This window comes from Pimephales promelas, chromosome 19 (assembly GCF_988280905.1).
Source record: "Pimephales promelas chromosome 19, fPimPro1.hap1.1, whole genome shotgun sequence".
In the NCBI taxonomy this organism is placed as follows: domain Eukaryota; kingdom Metazoa; phylum Chordata; class Actinopteri; order Cypriniformes; family Leuciscidae; genus Pimephales; species Pimephales promelas.
In genome coordinates this window covers 20,884,767-20,904,259 of record NC_142787.1, presented here as the reverse complement: position 1 = coordinate 20,904,259, position 19,493 = coordinate 20,884,767, and the positions used below count along the sequence as shown (strand labels likewise).

Here is a 19,493-nt window from a genome sequence, read left to right as displayed (position 1 = left end):
TTCTTTTTTTTTTTTTAAAGTATCGATTCTTTTTAAAAAATACATAGATTCTTTTTTGAAAAAAATATTGATTCTTTTTTAAAAAGTATCATTTCTTTTTTGAAAACGGTGCGATTCTTTTTGAAAAAGTAGCGATTCTTTTTGGAAAAAGTAACGATAATTTTTTCTTTTTTTAAAAGTAGTGATTCTTTTTTTAAAGTATCGATTCTTTTTGAAAAAGTATCGATTCACTTTTGAAAAAGTAGCAATTTGTTTTTTGAAAAAGTAGCGATTCATTTTTGAAAAAAGTATTGATTCACTTTTGAAAAAGTATCTATTCTGCTTTTGAACCAAAGCCTTTTCAATGAATCAGTTGATCCAGTTAACAGTGTTTCTGATCGATTTGTTCATTGGACTGATTGATTCTCAAACTTAGATCACTAACTTACTGTGTGAAATACCTCCATTTCATTATTTCACAGAAGAAACAAACAAATGAAATTAAGGTTTTTGGAAACCATGATTATTTTAATTTTTGGGTTAAAATCTAAACAATCCCTAAACTAAACTATCCATTAAACACTTTGCCTTTTTACCCAGTGATGGCATTTGACCTATGAAGAAAAACAAGTAGAACAGTAATTATTGTGGGATATAAACACATACGCACCTTGATTCAATTTGATATCAGACCAGATGAGAATAAGACTTGACAGATGAGAATTACAAACTTTACATTATACAATGCACTGTATAAAGGTATAAAAGTAAATTTCAAAACTGTTTTATGGAGGTGTTGTCAAGTGATATTTTTCTGCAAAGAAGTTTCATCAGCTGAACAGTTGGCATGTTGTTAAACAACAGTACAGTCCTTTGAACCCAATGTATCCCTCACAATCTCATTTTCATTCCTGCCAAACATTAAATATGGTGCTACCCTGACTAAGGTCTTTATATAAATCACTACTGCAATCAAAAGTACATATGTCTCTACAAATCCTTTCACCTTGATAAGTGTTTTTGTGACTGATCGCCTAGTGTCTGACTTGTTTCTATTGATCTGTAGGCATTTCTGTATTATTTCACTTCTTAACTCAATTCTTCTCTGCATTTCGCCTCTGACTAAATGTAACCCCACTAAAGGAAACCATACAGTCTTGTAGCAGCCATGAATTCTGGCATTGTGATTCACAATGCCTTTTTTTTAAACAAGCATTTCTGCATCCGTGCCACCTCTCCTCCAATTAAACAAAGAGCTGGGTAATTGGCAAATGTCCTTCAGGCTAAATTCCCTCCTCGTAACTTATCGCAGCCCACCGGTGGCTCGGCTCTGGAAAGGGGCTTTACTTTCACGGCCTCCGACAACTTATCAGTTCCGCTGAACGCTGACACCTTGACGTCCTTGACAGTGCATTATTACTTTTTCATGACGCAACCAGATGCAATTACAGCAACATTCTTGCTGTGTATCCATCCCCAACTGTCAGAAATGAGCCCAGAGTGGAGAAATATCAGAGATAAGACATCAAGCCCACCCAGCTGTTAAGAAGCAGACAGAAAAAGATTGAGAGACAGCAACTTAGGACAGGGCGGGGGGTGGATTCAACTTACCTTGGGGAAGCTAATTTTGTCCTTTTCACACCATGTGTCAAACGACCACGAAAATATATGTATTTTGGCTCATTTACTTGACTTGAAAAGCCATTTAAGACCAAACGGTGAAATAGCCAATGTTTAAAATGGTCAGTGCCACTTAAACAAAGAAAACACATTTCTCAATGACGTTCACACAGCTCTCAAAGGAGTCACTGACCTCAGGCCAGCAGCTGGCTCACTCCATCAGTGTGATAACCTGGGCTTGGCATCTGTGTGTCTCTCTCCGTCTGCTTGGAGAACTGCTTTAATGGTCCAGCTCACCCATTCGACCTGTCCCAAACCAAAAATCATTCAGTATGTTGGATAGATCTAAAAAGCAGAAATAATAACCTCATATACTTATACATAACAAACATCTGTTGTATAGGTATACTTGTGGTGAGATAAAAATGCAGGAATGTACCTCAACACATCGTTCTAACAATGAAGATTCAGTGCATCACTTAAAAAATAAAAAAACTGATTTATGTTCAGTGCGTACACTTTAGATGGAGCAATAGTTCATGAAGATATAAAATAGTTTAAAAACGTCCCCGTCCCCCCCCCCCAAATTGTTATAAAATAAATCAAGATATTTTCCTGAACATATTCTCCCTCAGACTGTACATTTACCTTGTTTTGAAGATTTGTAGATATTGTACTGGAAAACAATACTATCTTCTGAAATATGGTCATATCCAAACCAAATATAATATAACTGGACATAGTGACCAAATTTAATATTTCATGATGCATTTTATATAGTATTATAACTGGATTGAATCATCGTCAGAGCAATTGTTTTTTGTGTTTAATGTGTGAATGTTTTGTAATTTTTATCAGCTAGAATTATGGACGCTTTTTTTTAAATAAATGAATTGATGATTAGAAATGTAGTATATACATTATCCATTTAAAAGTCTGGGGTCAGTAGGATTTCCGGATCATTAATATGCTAATCGGTGCTCAAGAAATAAGTATAAATGTAATGAAATATTATTATTACACACTTTTCATCAATTTAAAGCCTCCTTGCTGAATAAAAGTATTGTTTTAAAAAAGAAATGTAACTGTTGAAAGGTGGCGTACATAAAATGATAGTTTTTGTACATAGAATGAGCTTCTAAAACTCTTTACAGTGATTGTTGAAGGTAATCGTGTCAAACTTTGTTTTTCAGGAGAATTCACTTTCAAGGGGAAGCACCACTTCTGTGTTCCACAGCATCACATTATGAATGCTTATAGCCATCATAAGCCACCTCTTCCATTCCAGTCTCAGCAGTCCACCACAGACCATTACTCGTTGTTTTTTAAGCTCACGCTCTCGGGTTGTGGCTCATCTGAGATAAAATGCTTAAAAGAGTCGTTTTCCTCTCCTGTTCCATCAGAAGCCCATAGGAGCTCCATCTCTTTCAGGTACAGTAAAAAGGAATAAAAGATATCTGTGAGTGGCTGTGGGAGAAGCCCATGTGAATAGTGGTTGCTAGATTTTACCTTCCTGCAGGTATTGATTGCCTCATGCCTGTCCCCTGCCTACAAGTTACAGGGGAAGATTTTGAGCGCTGCGACAGGAGAGGAAGAACAGAGGGATGGCTGAAGCTCTGGGAACTAACTTCCCTTCATGTCCCACAGGACTAAAGACTCATTGCAATGAAGACTCATCAGCTCTTTTCCCACTATAGACTGATCTCCATATTTTGCTCTGTTCCTCAATTCTCCTCCGCCCTCTTCCCAATCCCTGTCTTGCGGCCTACCATTTCCTCGGCACATGGAAGCGCCGCCTCGACTGAAGAAGTACACCTGACTTGTGTGGTTAATAACACCTCAGTGAGCTATTGGTGTTTCAGGGCCTCTGTGTGTTTTTCTCTCTGTCTCGCCTCCATCTTCTTTTCCTCTCCATGCCTTGACACTGTTTCTCTCTCTCTCTCTCTCTCTCTCTCTCTCTCTCTCTCTCTCTCTCTCTCTCTCTCTGTCAAGCACAGATTTATTCTGCTTGTGATGCGTGGAGAGGAGAGCAGTGTGAGTGCTCAGGGATAGGGTCAGTAGGAGGGAGGTGTGTGTACAATAAGAGATAAGATCATGGCTCCCCGGGGGCTTGTTTGGCCCTGTACCCGATCCATCAAACGCATGCTCCTGGTGCCAAGGTCAACTCTAATGAGCATTTGCTGGGGTCTTATTCTCGGCAACCCACACCCCTCTACCTCTGTCCCGCGCTCTTTCTTTCACATGTATGCACACACACATTGTGTGAAAATCCACAAATACCTGTACAGTTCAGAAAAGCAGTTATGTTTCACCCCGTTGATAGTCTGTTACTTGTTGATGTATAAACAAATACAAAAATGAGAAATAATTCACGTGTATGGATATGTCCATAATAGTTTATATGTTTTTGGCAGCTAGAATCATATTTCATTCATATATTCAGTGGCTGTTACTCCAGTCTTCAGTGTCACAAGAATCTTAAAAAATAAATATATACTGTATGTATGTATATATATATATATATATATATATATATATATATATAGAGAGAGAGAGAGAGAGAGAGAGAGAGAGAGAGAGAGAGAAATCAGGTGGAAAGTAAAAGAGGACTGTACTTGAGGACACTTTTGAGTATCCACTTGAGTACTTTAGCATTACTTGAGATTTACTTGAGATCTTTCACACTTGCTTTTATATATTAATCAGCAATCTCATTTTAATGAAGTGATTTTTATTTTTATTTTATGGTCTCGGTTCCCACTCTGTAGATCACAGTGATCATCTCTGCTTGGTGAGTGAAAGGCGAATGCTCTAAAACATGTGGCGTTCACTAATGAAGCAATAAAAGTCACAGTAGGGGGTGGGTGTACTGGTGAGGGGGGCTCTGGGAACCAGTCCTAACAATGACAGGTGTGATAATTATGACGTTCTGACCTCTCATATTACCTGCACATCAGATAAGATATAAACCAGATTAAATTTGAGGACTTTGGCATGTGGATGATGCACTGCGCATGCACATGTGGGCATTAGTACCAAAATACATCATTACGATAACAAGACAGCCCATTCGTACAACCATCATGTCATCTTCATGAACATGTGTCATGTTCATTGACCGAGAGATTGTCAAAGTCACAATTATGCAACCACAATGCTGACTGGGAATGAGCTCCACATAAATGCACTGTAAAATAGCTCTGCGCTAACTCCGACCACTTCCCTGTGTCTTTGGCAGGCTGACCAGACCACCTTCACTCCTACATTCCCTATGTCACTCCTGTTTCCTGCCAGTTTCCCCAATGGCTTCATAATAACATTTAACAATGATTTATCGACTTGTGAAAACCCTCCCAAATGCCCTGACAGAGGGTATAAGGATGAGGGGCAGTGCACTCTGACACCCCCTGGAGGCTGGGGTATATGGGGCATTTTTACCTCTTTCCAACAGCTTGTGTGTGTCTCCCAGTGGCAGCTGGATGGGACCACCAGCCACAGCTATGCCCACCCACCCCATTATTCTGTAATGGCTGTGCAATGATCTAACATTGAACTCTGAACCCTTAATGAAAAACCACCTTGGCTCAGTCCCTACTCCACATTTACTTGGCCTTTAAAAAAAAGAACTGGCCGGCCGCAATGGCAAAGAGACAGCAGTTATAAGTGATTATGATTATTTTTCCCACATTTTTTGAATGGTTGTATATATATTTTCTTTTTATTCTGATCCAATAAAAATGACTTTAAATCATTTCAAGATTTTCTTTAGAAGACATATGATAACTTATGACTTTTAAGATATGTTACCACTATTTTTTTATCTCCTCATTTATAGCAGATGTCTTCCTTGAAGTCTGTCAAGAGTTATAAACCACTGATGAACTTGGACATGAGAGAAGTCAGGAGTCTTCACCTTGAGTTTATGTGCAATTTGTAGAACTTTCTTTCCTTGGTCTTAACTAATCAAGTTTTTTTAGAGGAAACAACAATATTTCGAGGCACTCGCGTTGTTAAGCGTAAAAAGCCTGGGGTCATTCATTAAAACTTTAAAAGTGTTGAGAATAATGCTTTTGTGAACAATGGATGTGGATGGAAGGCATTTTGATGTCTTCAACAACTCTTTTGATGTTTAAATGACTTAGACCAATCTTAAAATGATTGTTACGGTTAAAGGAGTAGTTCACTTTTGAAAAAACTTTTGCTGACAATTAACGTTACTCACCCCCATGTCATCCAAGATGTCCGTGTCATTCTTTCTTCAGTCGAAAAGAAGGTCCAAAAGACACTTTCTTTACAAAGTGCAAACTGTTCAAACGATTCCAGACGATGAATAAGGGTCTTATCAAGCGAAACGATCGCTCATTTAATAAATAAATAACAAAGTTTAAGTTTTATAAACACAAACAGTCGGTCGGCTTGCTCTGTTCTGTGACGCACGTTTGTGACTCTCCTGTTCGAACTCGTTTATCAAAATGAACAAATCTTTTTCCGAGTCATTTGGTTCATTCAACAAACGAAACGAACAAGTTGACTCAGAAAAAGATTCATTCATTTTGATGAACAAGTTCGAACAGGAGAGCCACGAACGTGCATCGCAGTACAGAGCAAGGCGAGCGTTTGTGCTTATAAAACTTAAACGTTGTTATTTATTTTTAAATGAGCAATCGTTTCACTTGATAAGATCCTTATTCATCGTCTGGAATCGTTTAAAGCCCTTTGAACAGTTTGCAGTTTGTAAAGAAAGTGTATTTTGGACCTACTTCCCACTGAAGTGCATTATATGGAGAAAAATGCTGAAATGTTTTCATCAAAAACCTTCATTTCTTTTCGACTGAAGAAAAAGACATGGACATCTTGGATGACATGGGTAGCTAAATTATCAGCAAAAGTTTTTTCAAAAGTGAACAACTCCTTTAACCATGTGAGTGCCTTGAAATATTTTGATATTTGCCTCTCATGTATCCAATGAGCACCAGTGGCTGTATTTATACCTCTGTAGCAAACCAAGTTGCCTTATTTTGGGCGAGTTTTTAAGATATTGTACATTTTAATGTGATATTTTAAAGCTCAATTAAATTTTCCATACTCGCTAATCTGTTCGTTTCAAAATTAACAATATATGCTCCATTAAAAATAACAAGCCTCACCACTCGAAGTATCCAGTTGTTTGTTTATACCTTGCATAGCAAACAAATTTTCACAAGAAGAAAAATCAGTTTGCTGAATACCGTGATTTCAGTTTGGTGGTGTAGAATGTGATTCCACCTGCAAAGATGAGAGGCAGAAAGGTTTTTTTGTACTTGGTGAGGTGGTTGTAGCAGAAGTCAGGTAGGGTCAGCTCTTCTTCTGCTTCATTCTCTAAGGTATCACCATATCAATATCTCTCTGAGCGTGCATTTTTGAGAAGAAACACTCGAAGTGATGAGTGCTGAACAGCCTTTGGGCCTCTAGAGACCAAATCAAACTCTGTGTTTCCTGTAACCTCAGCACCATGGGAAGTGACCACACACACACACACACACACACAGAGAGAGAGAGAGAGAGAGAATAACGACGATCTGCTCTCCTCTATCTGACGATGTGAGCCACTGCTCCGGGTGGTTTTACACAAAGTGATGATTTCTTTGTCAAACAACCCTTCGATACACACACTCGCACATACCGGTTTTTCCCTGAAGCAATCCACAACCCCCAACCCGTTCAGTCCTAGCCCACTACGGCTAGGCCTCCAATTAAATCAAAAGTGGTTTGTTTTTATTGGTGTTTTGCGCTGACAAGTGGGCTATCATCCTGACGACTCTACCTGTCAGTGAGCGACTGAAAATCCTCAGTTGACAATGCCCAATGCTTCCAATTAGGAGAGAATCAGACTCCTGGCGTGCTAGGGATCTTTCCACCCTCCCCCAAGGCCCTTCCTTACACCCCCCACCCCCGGCACCCCCATCTTTCGGCACTCGCCCCACCAGCTTCTGCCATTTCACTCTCTCGTTCTTGCTCCCTTCATAATTTTCCCCTTCTTTTTTTCAAGGTAAGGTGTATCTCCTCTGCAAATTACTGACACAAAACGGGGTGGCGCACCGGCGGTCCCGAGCCCGAGTGCTGGCGGTCCCGAACCCCCTGTCAGCTTTAATGAGCCAATAAAGGTATATTTCGCCAGCGTGAATGCGCTAAAGTCTTTCTTGTGTGACAGCTGACTGGGAAATGTGAGTGTTAACCTTATAAAAGATTCAGCGGTTCTCATTATTTTCTGTCAAATCTCACACCTGATGGCTTTAAGGTGCATCATTTGCATCGCTGACTGGTCCAGGGTGTGCCCGTTTTTTTTTTTTTCAGTACAATGTTTGTTTGTTGACTGAAGTCAACATTTCATTCCTTTTACACATCTTTTTTTTTTTTTTTTTTACCAAGGTATGTTTTACTCAATGTTTCAAAATGACAGCGATGCCAAAGTTTATCCAGGAACGATGCACCATTTTCCTGAACATATCCAAATATATATTTAACAAACATGGAACAGAATAAATAAATGAAATTCAAAACATTGTTTTCACCTGAGGTGAGGAGAGATCAAACGTCTTTGAAGCCTCTTGCCACTCATCTCTTCTGCCTCTTCCTCAAATCTTCAAACAATCAGAGGATGTACATTAAATACAAGTGTTTGAGTGACAGATTTTTCGAGAACGTTTCTGTGCATCTCCATTTGGTGTGTCAGGTTCCTGATTTTCTTTCCTCTATATGAATTGTTCTTTCAACAAACTGCCCAACTTGTGAGATTTAGGCTACAGGATTCTTTTTTGCAGGATTTCTGTGAAAGGTTTGGTATGGGTATTAAGTCAATCACTAAAGCTTTATCAATGCTATAAGTTATATATATATATATATATATATATATATATATATATATATATATATATATATAGATTGGCTATTTATAATATTTATAGCTTTTTTGGTAATACATTGGTAAAACAATTGGATTAATTTTAATGTAATGAATTTAATAACATGAAAAAAACTCAAGTAAAAAAGAACCCTCAAGGCTAACCCTAACCCTAAAAAATAAAACTCAAGTAATACCAGGCCATATAGTGCTTTTAATGAAAATAGTTTTCAAGGTTTGGAAAATTGAAGGAAAACCAATGCAAAGCAGAAGCCTTACACCAAGGCAGCTATTAAGCACTTTATTAGTGATTAACTGCTAAAAGATAAAAAAAAAAATAGTTTTTATTAAACATTTTGAGTTGAAACAGAATTGTTAGGCTAAGTCTCAGCGCACCTGTTGTCACTGCACTAAGAGCTCTGGATTTTATCTAAATAAAGCCCAAAACATATCACATAGGCCTATATAGGCTAGATATAACTCCTGTCATGGCCTGCCACAGAGACTTAAAAAAAGAAAGAAAAGAAAGATCGCCATCACACGCAGTAGGCATCCTCTAAACTAAAGTGAGTGTGCTTGCACCCCGCCTCATCGTGACAGCTTGCAGCCGCGTTGACACCCCTTGGGAGCGGGGAGCGGATTCACTAACCTGCCGTTGTCTGCGGCCGAATAGCGCTTCCAATCTGCTGTTCTGATGGGGGGCTCGATTATTGGGACCTATCGAAAAACACGAGGGGCTAACTGTTTGAGAGAAAGACGTGAAAGGCAGGACAATAGTTTTTCATGCATGTTAGAGTTTTGTGTCACGCTGAGCTTTCAGAAAGTGTAGTCGCCCTCATTATTGCTCATTAACATTGCATAAATTAGATAGTTGTTATGAACTGAACGACACGGTTGTTCGATAATCGTGTTTTGTGCATTGGAAAAAGAAAAGAACACTAACGTGTCAAGCGAATGCAACAGACAGCCCCATGTTATGGTATTAAAGCACAAGTACAACTCGTTTTCTGGTCTTGACGATTACCTAATGATAGAACTACTAAGCACTAATAATAGTGTAGTGGCATAATAGCATGCAAGTAATTAGGCCTATTACTTTTTACATCACCATTATTACCATGTTGTTTTGTTGACAGTAGTTTCTAGTTTGCACAATTTAAACACAAGAAAGCCGTTCCGATAGGCTATAAGTATCAAATTATATAAATAATATATTAAGTGTGTAAAAAATATAATTTCCTTAATACACTTGGCTTGGGTGTAAAAAAAAAAACATTGTTTTTATAAACATTTTTAAATGGCCTATAGGCCTATGTGCAGTTTTGCATTAGGCCTACAAATCAAGATGTTTAATCCATTCGACCAGAATAAAATATTTATGTGAAAATGTGAAATTATTAAAACTTTAATAATTAAAACACAGTCATGAGGGTTCTCTCTGTTTTATGATTCTCATGTCACATGACACCAAAATGGCTTCCTGCATGTTGGTAAAGCCACTCTAACTTTGATTTGGCGGACAAATATTTGAAATGTGAAATGTCGTTTATATATTAAAACATGTATTGCATCTCTACTTGTTTTTGTTTATTTATTTTTTCAAAACTTTGTATGCTAACATACCTATTTTTTCTTTGTTTCCCCCTTTTTTAATTCATCTTTTTAATGAGAATTGTTTTTTTTTACATTCTCACTTACAATCAGATGTTTGATACTTTAAACCCTCAATATAGGCTAAATAAAATGACTAATAGGCCTACAGAAGCTAAAAAGTGTATTTATGTCATGTCGGGTATGAATTTGATTTCTTTGTGTATTTTTGAACAAGAATGAGCGTCACGTCAATGGCTTTTTAAAAAAGAAATATAGAAAACTAGAAGTGTCTTACAATATTTTTATTAGAATTAAATAACAACAATGCTTAAATTCAACTTTTAGTAGAGACTATAAGCGAATAAGAAAAATGGGAATTGTGAAAATGTGGTCAAGACGTGACTGCACGCGCGCTATGAGCAGAGGAGAGGAAGAACCTCCCCACTCCTCATAATAACCCCATTATAAGGCTCATCAATGATGTAATGAAAGCAAACAGTGTTGAAAATTGCCTGTAAACAGTTGGATCCCAGTCTCCTAATGAATTCAGTGTCTCTTTTAATCAAAGTGGGCGACCTGTGGGGAGGGGTTTATTGGGCGTGGGGGGGTCCAGTTTCATCTTCCCGAGCGAGTCAACACCCCAAAACACCTCCTAACCAATGGAAGCGAGTCGCTGGGGACTCACGTGGAAGGGGTGCTCTTAAAAACCTAGCCACTGAGTTGTGCCCAAGTTCATTTGTTAGGCTTTATCTGACTTTCCGTTCCCCAATGTGTGTATTTAACCTGCATTACCTCATTTGTGCTTCTGTCTTCTCGCAGCATTTTTCCCTGCGCTCTACCGTCCAACGATTTCGCATTGCATCACCTCCGCTGGCACAGAATGCTCTTGCCTTTTCCATCCGGATTCCACCCTACAACTCGCCACAGCGAACTACCTTTTGAACTGATGAAAATTTGAGATGCTCAATAGCGCGAGGCTCGAGTTGCTGCCGCTTTGCTTCTGTCCGTGGTGCTGAAATGCGCGCGCTCTCTAAGTAGGTTACCTTGTGGTTTTACACTAACACTGTAACTTCAGAACAGCTTTTTGAAATAATTTGATAAATAATTCAAAGCCACCATCGATGCGTCTCGCTTCTTCGAAAAATACCGGGATTAAAAAAAATAATAATATAATTTGCCAGCCTAGAGTATATTTAGGCTGTATCGATTTTTTTTAAAGGAGTGAGTGAGGAGCTTAAGAAAAAAGAATTGGAGGCAGGGTCTGTGCACTTCCAGGCACTTCATACAGAACCTCCTCAAGAAACCTCCTTTTTCTTTTTAAACTTAAACTAAAAGTCCTCAAGGAAGAAGAAAGTTTTTTTTTTTTCCAGACAGGGGATGAATATTTCTCATTTCCGATTCCGCTTTGGATTTTTCTCCTGGATAGATCGCTATTAAATCGAGCGCCATTCACGCAGAACTTGGTTGAATACAGATGATAATCTGAACAGAAGCTTCACGCAAGCAGCAGTGTGGAGATGGAAGCGTCCACCAACGGCTCCAGTTTTGGAATCGACTCCCTACTATCCCACAGGCCAGGAAGCCCAGTCATCGCGAAGGGGGACAGTTTGGTAGGAGAATGTCGGACTCCGTTGGAGTTCAGCCCCAGGTCAGACTTAGAGAGCGGTTGTTCTTCTCCTCCGTCTCCGAGGCGGGAGTGCGGTGAGGATGCGGCGCAGAGACAGGGTCACCCGCTCGTGCTCGCGTCCCATTTACAGCACGGCCCGATCTCTGCTGGATCTCAACCTCGGACTGTCACTTCATCCTTCTTAATAAGAGATATTCTGGCTGACTGTAAACCCTTAGCGGCGTGTGCCCCATACTCCAGCAACGGCCAGCCGACACAGGAGACAGGGAGACTGGCATCTAAAATCGCAGACGACTTCATAGAAAAGATCCACAGTAACTCATCGTCAGACAGTGAATACAAAGGTAAAAAATATCGGCTCGTTTTTAATGCTATTTCCTACAATAGCACATGAATTATGACTTGACATTTATATAGCAGAGAGTTCAAGCATGCTGGCTTGCTGACTATCCTTGGCTATGTTTAAAGTAATTTAGGGGTAGAAATAAAATATAATGTTCATGATTTTTTTTATTCATTTCATTCGTTCAATAGCCAGTTTTGCTAAAAAGCAGATTGGGCTATATATGATAGATAGATAGAAACCCCGACAGGCTGGACATAATCCTCCTTTTATAATAATAATAAAAAAAAATTTACAAGCAATATCGTAATCATATAAAATATATTTACTGAAATAAATGCATAGTGCAAAAATATTGAATAGTTTTTTGTGCATTGAATTTTGTTTGTGTTATTCGATGTTTGCACGTGTATGTTATTGTACATTTTAACGTGCTTATTAGTTTAAAGCTTATTGTGAGGAGCAGGGAAAAGGAAGGTGAACAAAGAAACATCATCAGCAAGATTAATTAAGGATTTGTCCTGGTGAAATTACATCTGAGGAAAAACAGAGTTAAAGACCGTTTCCTGTGACATAGGTTGATTCCATGATGCAAATACAAAGGCAAACATATTGATAAATGTAGGAATATGCCATAATTCAAGCAGGACGTTTTTTATTACTAATATTATTACTGTTACAAATAATATTATTGTTATTAGGCTACACTCTAAAAATGCTGGGTTGTTTTAACCCAACTTGGGTCAAATATCGACAAACCCAAACATTGGGTGAAAAATTTAATTGAAAATAAAAAAATAAAATAAATAACCCAATCGCTGGGTGTGTCCATATTTGACCCAAAGTTGTGTTAAAACACCCCCAGCATTTTGTTATTTGAGCATTATGATATGCACTTGTTTATGATTGTGGTGTTCATGTATTTGGCCTATTGACTGGTGTTGTCGCTACTAATTCTGATCATTTTGTTAGTATTAGCCATCACAAACTTGCTCTCTTTGTGGAAGTAGGGCATGATGGCTATATCATCTATTCTCCTATACTTTCAGCTAGGATTCCAAAAACATTTCTACTCTCACATCATGAAATTATTAGCTTGGCAAGTCTATAGGCGCGGTGATCAAAATTAATGCTCTCCAAATCAAAGCCATCCCATCTCCAGAGCGCTTGTAAAGAGTGTGCGCGCCTCTTTGATTTTCGCCTTTTCTACCCTCTTATATTTCAGGGATTTGATGCAATTTGTCCCAGTGCTAATCAGATTTGTAACGCACGGGGTCGGTCCGCTCTTTATTTCGCTCTTATCCCCGTCCCTGTGAAGTTTCGCCGGTCTCGGTTGAAAGGTTTCCATCCCTAGTGGCTCAATTAGCCGGATTATTGTGCTCCTTGAGATACGACTCAACTACTCGACTGGCAAGGTCTCTCGCGTCGTGTCCCTCTCTTTCTGGGTTCAGAGAGAAAAGAGTTTAGATAGGAGATATTGGTCAATTAAATATCACGGCCCTCGTGTATTCAAATTCTGAAAATAAAATCTGAAAACTGCTTGAAAGAATTACAGGCACGCACGAGGACATCAAGGGTTTAGAATAGGATGTGTGGAAACCATAACGACTTGTCAATACTGGAACACGGCTGGCTAACTAACTCGTGTTAAAGTGGATTAATCAATGCCCTTCCGTTATATGTGATGTTTCAGTGAAAGAGGAGGGCGACAGGGAGATCTCGAGCAGCAGAGACAGCCCGCAGGTTCGCCTGAAGAAGCCTCGGAAAGCGCGGACCGCCTTCACTGACCATCAGCTCGCCCAGCTGGAGCGCAGTTTTGAGCGTCAGAAGTACCTGAGCGTGCAGGACAGAATGGAGCTGGCAGCATCTCTCAACCTGACCGACACGCAGGTCAAAACCTGGTATCAGAACAGGAGGTGAGCATGTGGTCAGCTGGAAAAAGAAATGGACACATCCCAGAAACATTCAGATAATAGGCTGTAGAAATGAAATTGTAATTATTCTGATATCATTGTCTAGGTAATTTTCTCGTATTGACGAAAATGTGCTTCTTGGGTATAGGCCTATATCATATTTTCCATTTGATTGTGGAGTCTCCTGCCAAAAACAATAATACATGTCAGGTGACGTCGTTGCTTCAGTTTTTCTCCACTAAAACGAAAGGAAATGCTGTAGAATTAATATCCACATTTTTAACATTTAAACATACAATAAAATATTTTAATTCTAAATTTTCATGTTTAAAGAGGCTCTAACAGTCACATAATTCTTGTTGTATAGCTTTAGTAAGAACTACAAAATGGAACCAGTAATAAAATTCGCAAAAATAGGAGAAAATTACAGTAGCAACAATCTAAATAAGTCAGTAGATATATTGTACATCTACAAGTGGTTTGTTTGCAGATTTTCCCATTCTCGCAGCATCTAATTTCGTGAAAAGTGAATATATTTGAAAGATACATTTTGAACCACAAATGATGCATGCGTCCTCGACAAAATAAAATGACTAGTTATTGTTAAAACTAATTACTAAAATGTCATTTGATGCCTGTTTTTTACACAATTAATGTGAATAAAATACGTTTGACATTTAATTCACACTAATTGTGAAAAAAACTTTCTCATAACTCTCAGCACTTATGCCCCTTATGGAGAGGCATTTCATCTAATTTTTACTTTTATCAACCTTTTAGATGTTTTCCCTTTCTCTCTTTGAATTGTTGAATTGTGTCGTTAAAATCGATATTCATACAGATATTTAGAAATAGGAGATTAATCACAGACTAGCCTATTTAGTTTTTAGTTCTCTGAACTCTGGATTTTGTATTTCGCTTGGGAATAGTGCAATACGGTAATATTTCTATATAAAAACACTAGTTATTGAATATTTTTTTTTATACTGACATTATTCTCTTTCCTCTTGGAAAAAAAGGACGAAGTGGAAGAGGCAAACGGCGGTCGGACTGGAATTGTTAGCGGAGGCTGGAAATTATTCTGCGCTACAAAGGATGTTCCCCTCGCCGTATTTCTACCCTCAAAGCCTGGTGTCGAATCTGGACCCTGGAGCAGCGCTGTACTTATACAGGGGACCCTCGGCGCCCCCGCCGGCGCTGCAGCGTCCTCTCGTTCCCCGCATTCTCCTGCACGGTCTCCAGGGCACCAACGAGCCGCCACCTCTGCCCCCCCTCTCCGGTGTGCTGTCTAGACCGACGCCACCGCGATGAACGCCGCGATTCGGACTCGGTGCAATACATGGCAGCTCTGAACTCCACCATCAAAGAACAATTGTATTGGTGACAAAATATTCGAAATATATTACAAAGCCACAAAAACTTATTAGAGACATTTTTCCAACTTTATATAATTATTTATTTTCGTTGTGTTTTCTTTTAACTTATATGTTTTCGTTTACCCTAAAGCTTAAATCTGGTGAAAACAAATACAAAGAGTGAGGCTACTGAACGCAACAAGAGCGGGACATCATGCCTGGCTACTTAGCCTACAGGGACGCTTCGTTTAACAAATTATTATTATTAGGCCTAGCCAATAATACAATTGTGAATTGTTGGTGAATCCCTGGCGCAAAGAATATTTAAATGTTAGATTCATATTTAATTATCCTGAGATCAAATCCAGGTCACACGTTAAAGAAATCCTGGGCTTTGTATTGACCCTCTAAAATGTACAAAGGAAAAGAAGTGTAAATAAGAATATTTTGTTTTATGTTAAAAGACAAATCTCGAATTGTCTCTTTTTGTATCATATTTCCAAGCCTTACGTTAACAGGTGAGACTGACGTGAGCAGCATTAGAAATCAAAACGTCTCTACTCAAATGAAGAAGTATCAGTTTGCTATTTGACGAACAGTTAAATGGTATACGGAGTTCCATACCTAAACAGAACAAGCAGATGGATTGGACGAGGTGGAATATTAATCGATTATCCATCGATTATTTTTGTGCTGCTTTTTTCGTTTCTGTAATCCTGCACAACTGCCAGCAGTAGGCCTATCACTTTTGATGTTGATGGAAAAACGCCAAGTCCTCGTTTCAGATCACTTTGTGATCAATAAGACGTCAAGGAAATGAAGTGTTCGCCCAGGCATTGTGCAATAACTCTGTATAAAACCATTGAAATATCTTGTCATTCTTTTGGTGAAGCTGTATATTGAGAATAATGATTTGTGAAGTAATGATTCTCGTAATCCCAAATGATTTTCGTTCGTGCCCCCGTGTGCTTAGCGGTGTGAACTTCTGGAAAACTCTTAAACCTGCTGGATGTGCGGGGGAGGGTGGTCTTTACGCGAGGAGAATTACTTTTATAAATGTGCTAATAAAGATCTTTCATTAATTTACCACTGCCTGAGAATGTGGAGGTAGCCTATACCAATACTGGATAAACACACACTCGTGTTCTTTCAGACAATTCAATTACACTAAACCAACAGCCAATATAAAAGGTATGCCGGTGCATAATGCGCGTGCCAGACCTGAACACTGCCACATAAAAATGTATGAATTAAGAAGCTACAAGGAAAATAACTTGCAACCATTGAATGCGTCATAATGAACATAAAATGTGCTGCGATCAATCAAGTTCTACGTGAAATAATAATAATAAACTAAAACAAATGCATAATCATTCTTATTTTTTAACTAGCTAAATAAAAATTCTAAACTACCTCAGGAGAAATATTTTGAAGTCATTCCATGATATTACAAATATGACGTAAACCAATAAGTGTGAAAACAAAATTAGAATTGTATCATTTATTTCATTTTATATTTTGGAGGATAAAATAAATGGAAAAAGTAGTGATTAAAATCAAGATTTATCTGAAATCCAAAGACTTCATGTTTATCTTGAATAGCATAAATTGGGTTTTAATTTTGAAAGTTATAAAGTCTCAGCATGAAACATACACACAAAAAGTAAAACCAATAAAATACGCATATTAGTTGCATTGCTTAGCCTTCGTCAAATTCAAGTCATTGCTTTTGAAATGCATCTGATTTTACATAGTAATTTAATGAAAAGGAAAAGTTTGCTTATGAAAATAAACGTAAACAGCGCCAGTGATAGCAATCTCATAAAATTCGAACTCAGAGAACTCTATAACTGGCAAATGTGTTTGAATAATTTTAAACATGACTGTCAGACATTTTGCTCAAACCTCACACTATTTGGTTAGCATCGTGGATTTAATTTGTCGAACCTATACCACAAAAAAAGTTAATAAGAAATGTCGCACCCAAGTAAGCGAACGTTCACCAACCTAACCTTTCAGAAACGCCTGGAGATTTAGGGAACTTAATTCTACCTTCATATTTTAAAGTTGGACGCGTCTACCTCTTATTGATAGGTTTAATATAATTTTGATCATGAATCATATGAGCCAATTTCAATACCATTTTAAACGATGTTCCTTTTAATGGCAGCATGATAAAAAGGGAAATACTGAGATCTCTCTCTCTCTCTCTCTCTCTCACGCACACACTCAACACTTGTCAGGCTCCATTGTCTTGTGTCTACAAGAGTAAAGTGACAGACTTCTTTGCACTCTTATAACAGCATCACCATGTCGTTTCATTTAGTTTTCATAAACAATATGTGGATGAAATATTAATGGTCACCTAAGTGTGTAATTGTTTAAGTGCCCTAAATGATCCCATTTGGAAATGGATTCTTTCCATAGCCTTTCTTGAGAGTGTTGGTTTGGTGCTCTTTGCCAAACGCTCCCAACAGCTGGTCACCGGGCAGTGCTGACTGCGACTCGGATCAGCAAGGGGACATCTGGTCAGCGGCATGACGGGCCCCCCCCTTCAATCCCACTCCGTGGGTCTAAGACTGACTTTAACCCAACCATGAGACCGGTCCATAGAGCTCAGGGTTTAGGGGCTGCTCTGACAGGGCGACTGAATGGGAAATTAACGAGCAGACAAAAGACCTTAATAGCTTTTAATTGAACGTCGATAACGTGTGATCAGTCGGTCTCCTGCCGCAAACTTTCGCATAGCACATGTCATTCTGCGGGGCTCCTGCCCACGAATCACTCAAGGAGAGAGTAAGAGAGAGAAAAAACATTTTCAACATCATTTCACTAAATGTTTGTTGTTGAGAAATTATTTAATAAAAAAAAAAGCACAATTTCAAAGTTATTTTTGGCATACTTATTTTGCGTAAAATATTGCAAAACCATCAAAAATAGGCAATAATGTTAATACAATAATTGAAATAATAATATAAAATACAACAGATTCAAATAAAATGCTCATCAAAAAAAGACATCAATTCAGATTATCATTTAAATATCACATGGATCTGCACATGATCCAAAGGAGGCTGATGACCCCCCTCAATATTTATGAAAAGGGTTATTCTTGCGAAGTGCGCAGCTGATTTCAAGAAAAGCTCCTCCGTCTTGTTAATAGACGCAGAGATTTTTGCATGTGAAAGGATAGTGGTAAATCCCTCGGCTCTTACTAAGGATTGTCCCCGGCTCAGGGTTAATGAAGTGCGGATAGAGTCTCGCTGATCTCCCGACAAACAAAAACACAACACGGAGGGCTTAAAGCCGCAGGATCAGTGACTCTGATTAAGCTCATTGACTCAGAATAAAAACCAAACAAAACAGCCTTCAGATGAAATTAAGAGTCAATCAAAGTGCAATTTGCATCGTGATTCGGGCGACTGTCTTTTTCCCATGTTTTTCTTTTTTTGACGATTGCCATTTTTATCACGTAGCTTTGTCAAATGCAATTCAATAGGCTATAAGAAAAAAGAGCATCTGCATATTTTTCTATTTACCCATGTCTCTTTTCTGGACATAAAAACACACCTCTACATTTAATTAAAATGTATTAACTTAATAATTTATAATAATGAATAATAAAAATAGCAACAATATTAGGCTATATAGCCCATTTATTGCTATTTTTATTATTTATTATTAAAAGTATAAGTGTATATGGAAACATCTCTAAAGTTTTTCTCTAAAAAAAGACAGGAAACGGTAGTTATTTCAAGTACTAAAATATAATATTAGCTTGGTGTTAACATTTTATTTCCATTCACTCAAATGTTTTATTTATTTTAAAAGAATATTTTATGTAATAATAGTAATCATGAGTCCACTTTATGCTACATCTTCATAGTTCAGGTGTGGAAAGAGATCTGGGAAACTGGGACAGCGATTGGGCAAGGAGATCAGTGGCACCTGCTGCAGGGTCACGACACCCGTGACCCTCAGGGGAAGGTGGTCGGGACACTGTCACAGTGTTACCCTTCTCACATTCGTCCTCTGCATAAACTTAGTTGGTCAGAGAGACAAGGGGAAAAGCTGGGAAAACTGATGAAGTAAAAAAAAAAAAAAGAAAACTGAATAAGCAACACTCAGGCACATTTAGGAAATGGGGGGTACAGCCAAACAATAGAAAGAGATAGAAAGTAGA

General features: G+C 38.3%; 1 protein-coding gene and 1 long non-coding RNA gene across 2 annotated transcripts; one reads left to right on the top strand and one right to left on the bottom strand.

The window, feature by feature from the left end:
* Nucleotides 1-373: 373 nt before the first annotated feature.
* LOC148970799 (uncharacterized) lies at nucleotides 374-6,053 on the bottom strand. The gene is made up of 3 exons (XR_016147732.1): nucleotides 5,822-6,053; nucleotides 1,793-1,905; nucleotides 374-1,518 (listed from the first exon to the last, which is right to left on the bottom strand). It is a non-coding gene; the product is annotated as an uncharacterized LOC148970799 (long non-coding RNA).
* Nucleotides 6,054-10,824: 4,771 nt separating this feature from the next.
* barhl1b (BarH like homeobox 1b) lies at nucleotides 10,825-15,616 on the top strand. Its single transcript, XM_039687914.2, has 3 exons — nucleotides 10,825-12,043; nucleotides 13,736-13,958; nucleotides 14,975-15,616. The coding sequence occupies exons 1-3, from the start codon at nucleotides 11,590-11,592 to the stop codon at nucleotides 15,264-15,266; spliced, it is 969 nt and encodes a 322-aa protein (XP_039543848.1). The 5' UTR covers nucleotides 10,825-11,589; the 3' UTR covers nucleotides 15,267-15,616.
* The last annotated feature ends 3,877 nt before the right edge of the window (nucleotides 15,617-19,493 follow it).

Bases quoted from the DNA above. Each gene is read 5' to 3' on its own strand.
- barhl1b (XM_039687914.2), top strand. From the start codon at position 11,590: ATGGAAGCGTCCACCAACGGCTCCAGTTTTGGAATCGACTCCCTACTA. The intron at 12,044-13,735 runs GTAAAAAATATC...GTGATGTTTCAG, and splicing joins GTCAGACAGTGAATACAAAG to TGAAAGAGGAGGGCGACAGG. The intron at 13,959-14,974 runs GTGAGCATGTGG...TTGGAAAAAAAG, and splicing joins ACCTGGTATCAGAACAGGAG to GACGAAGTGGAAGAGGCAAA.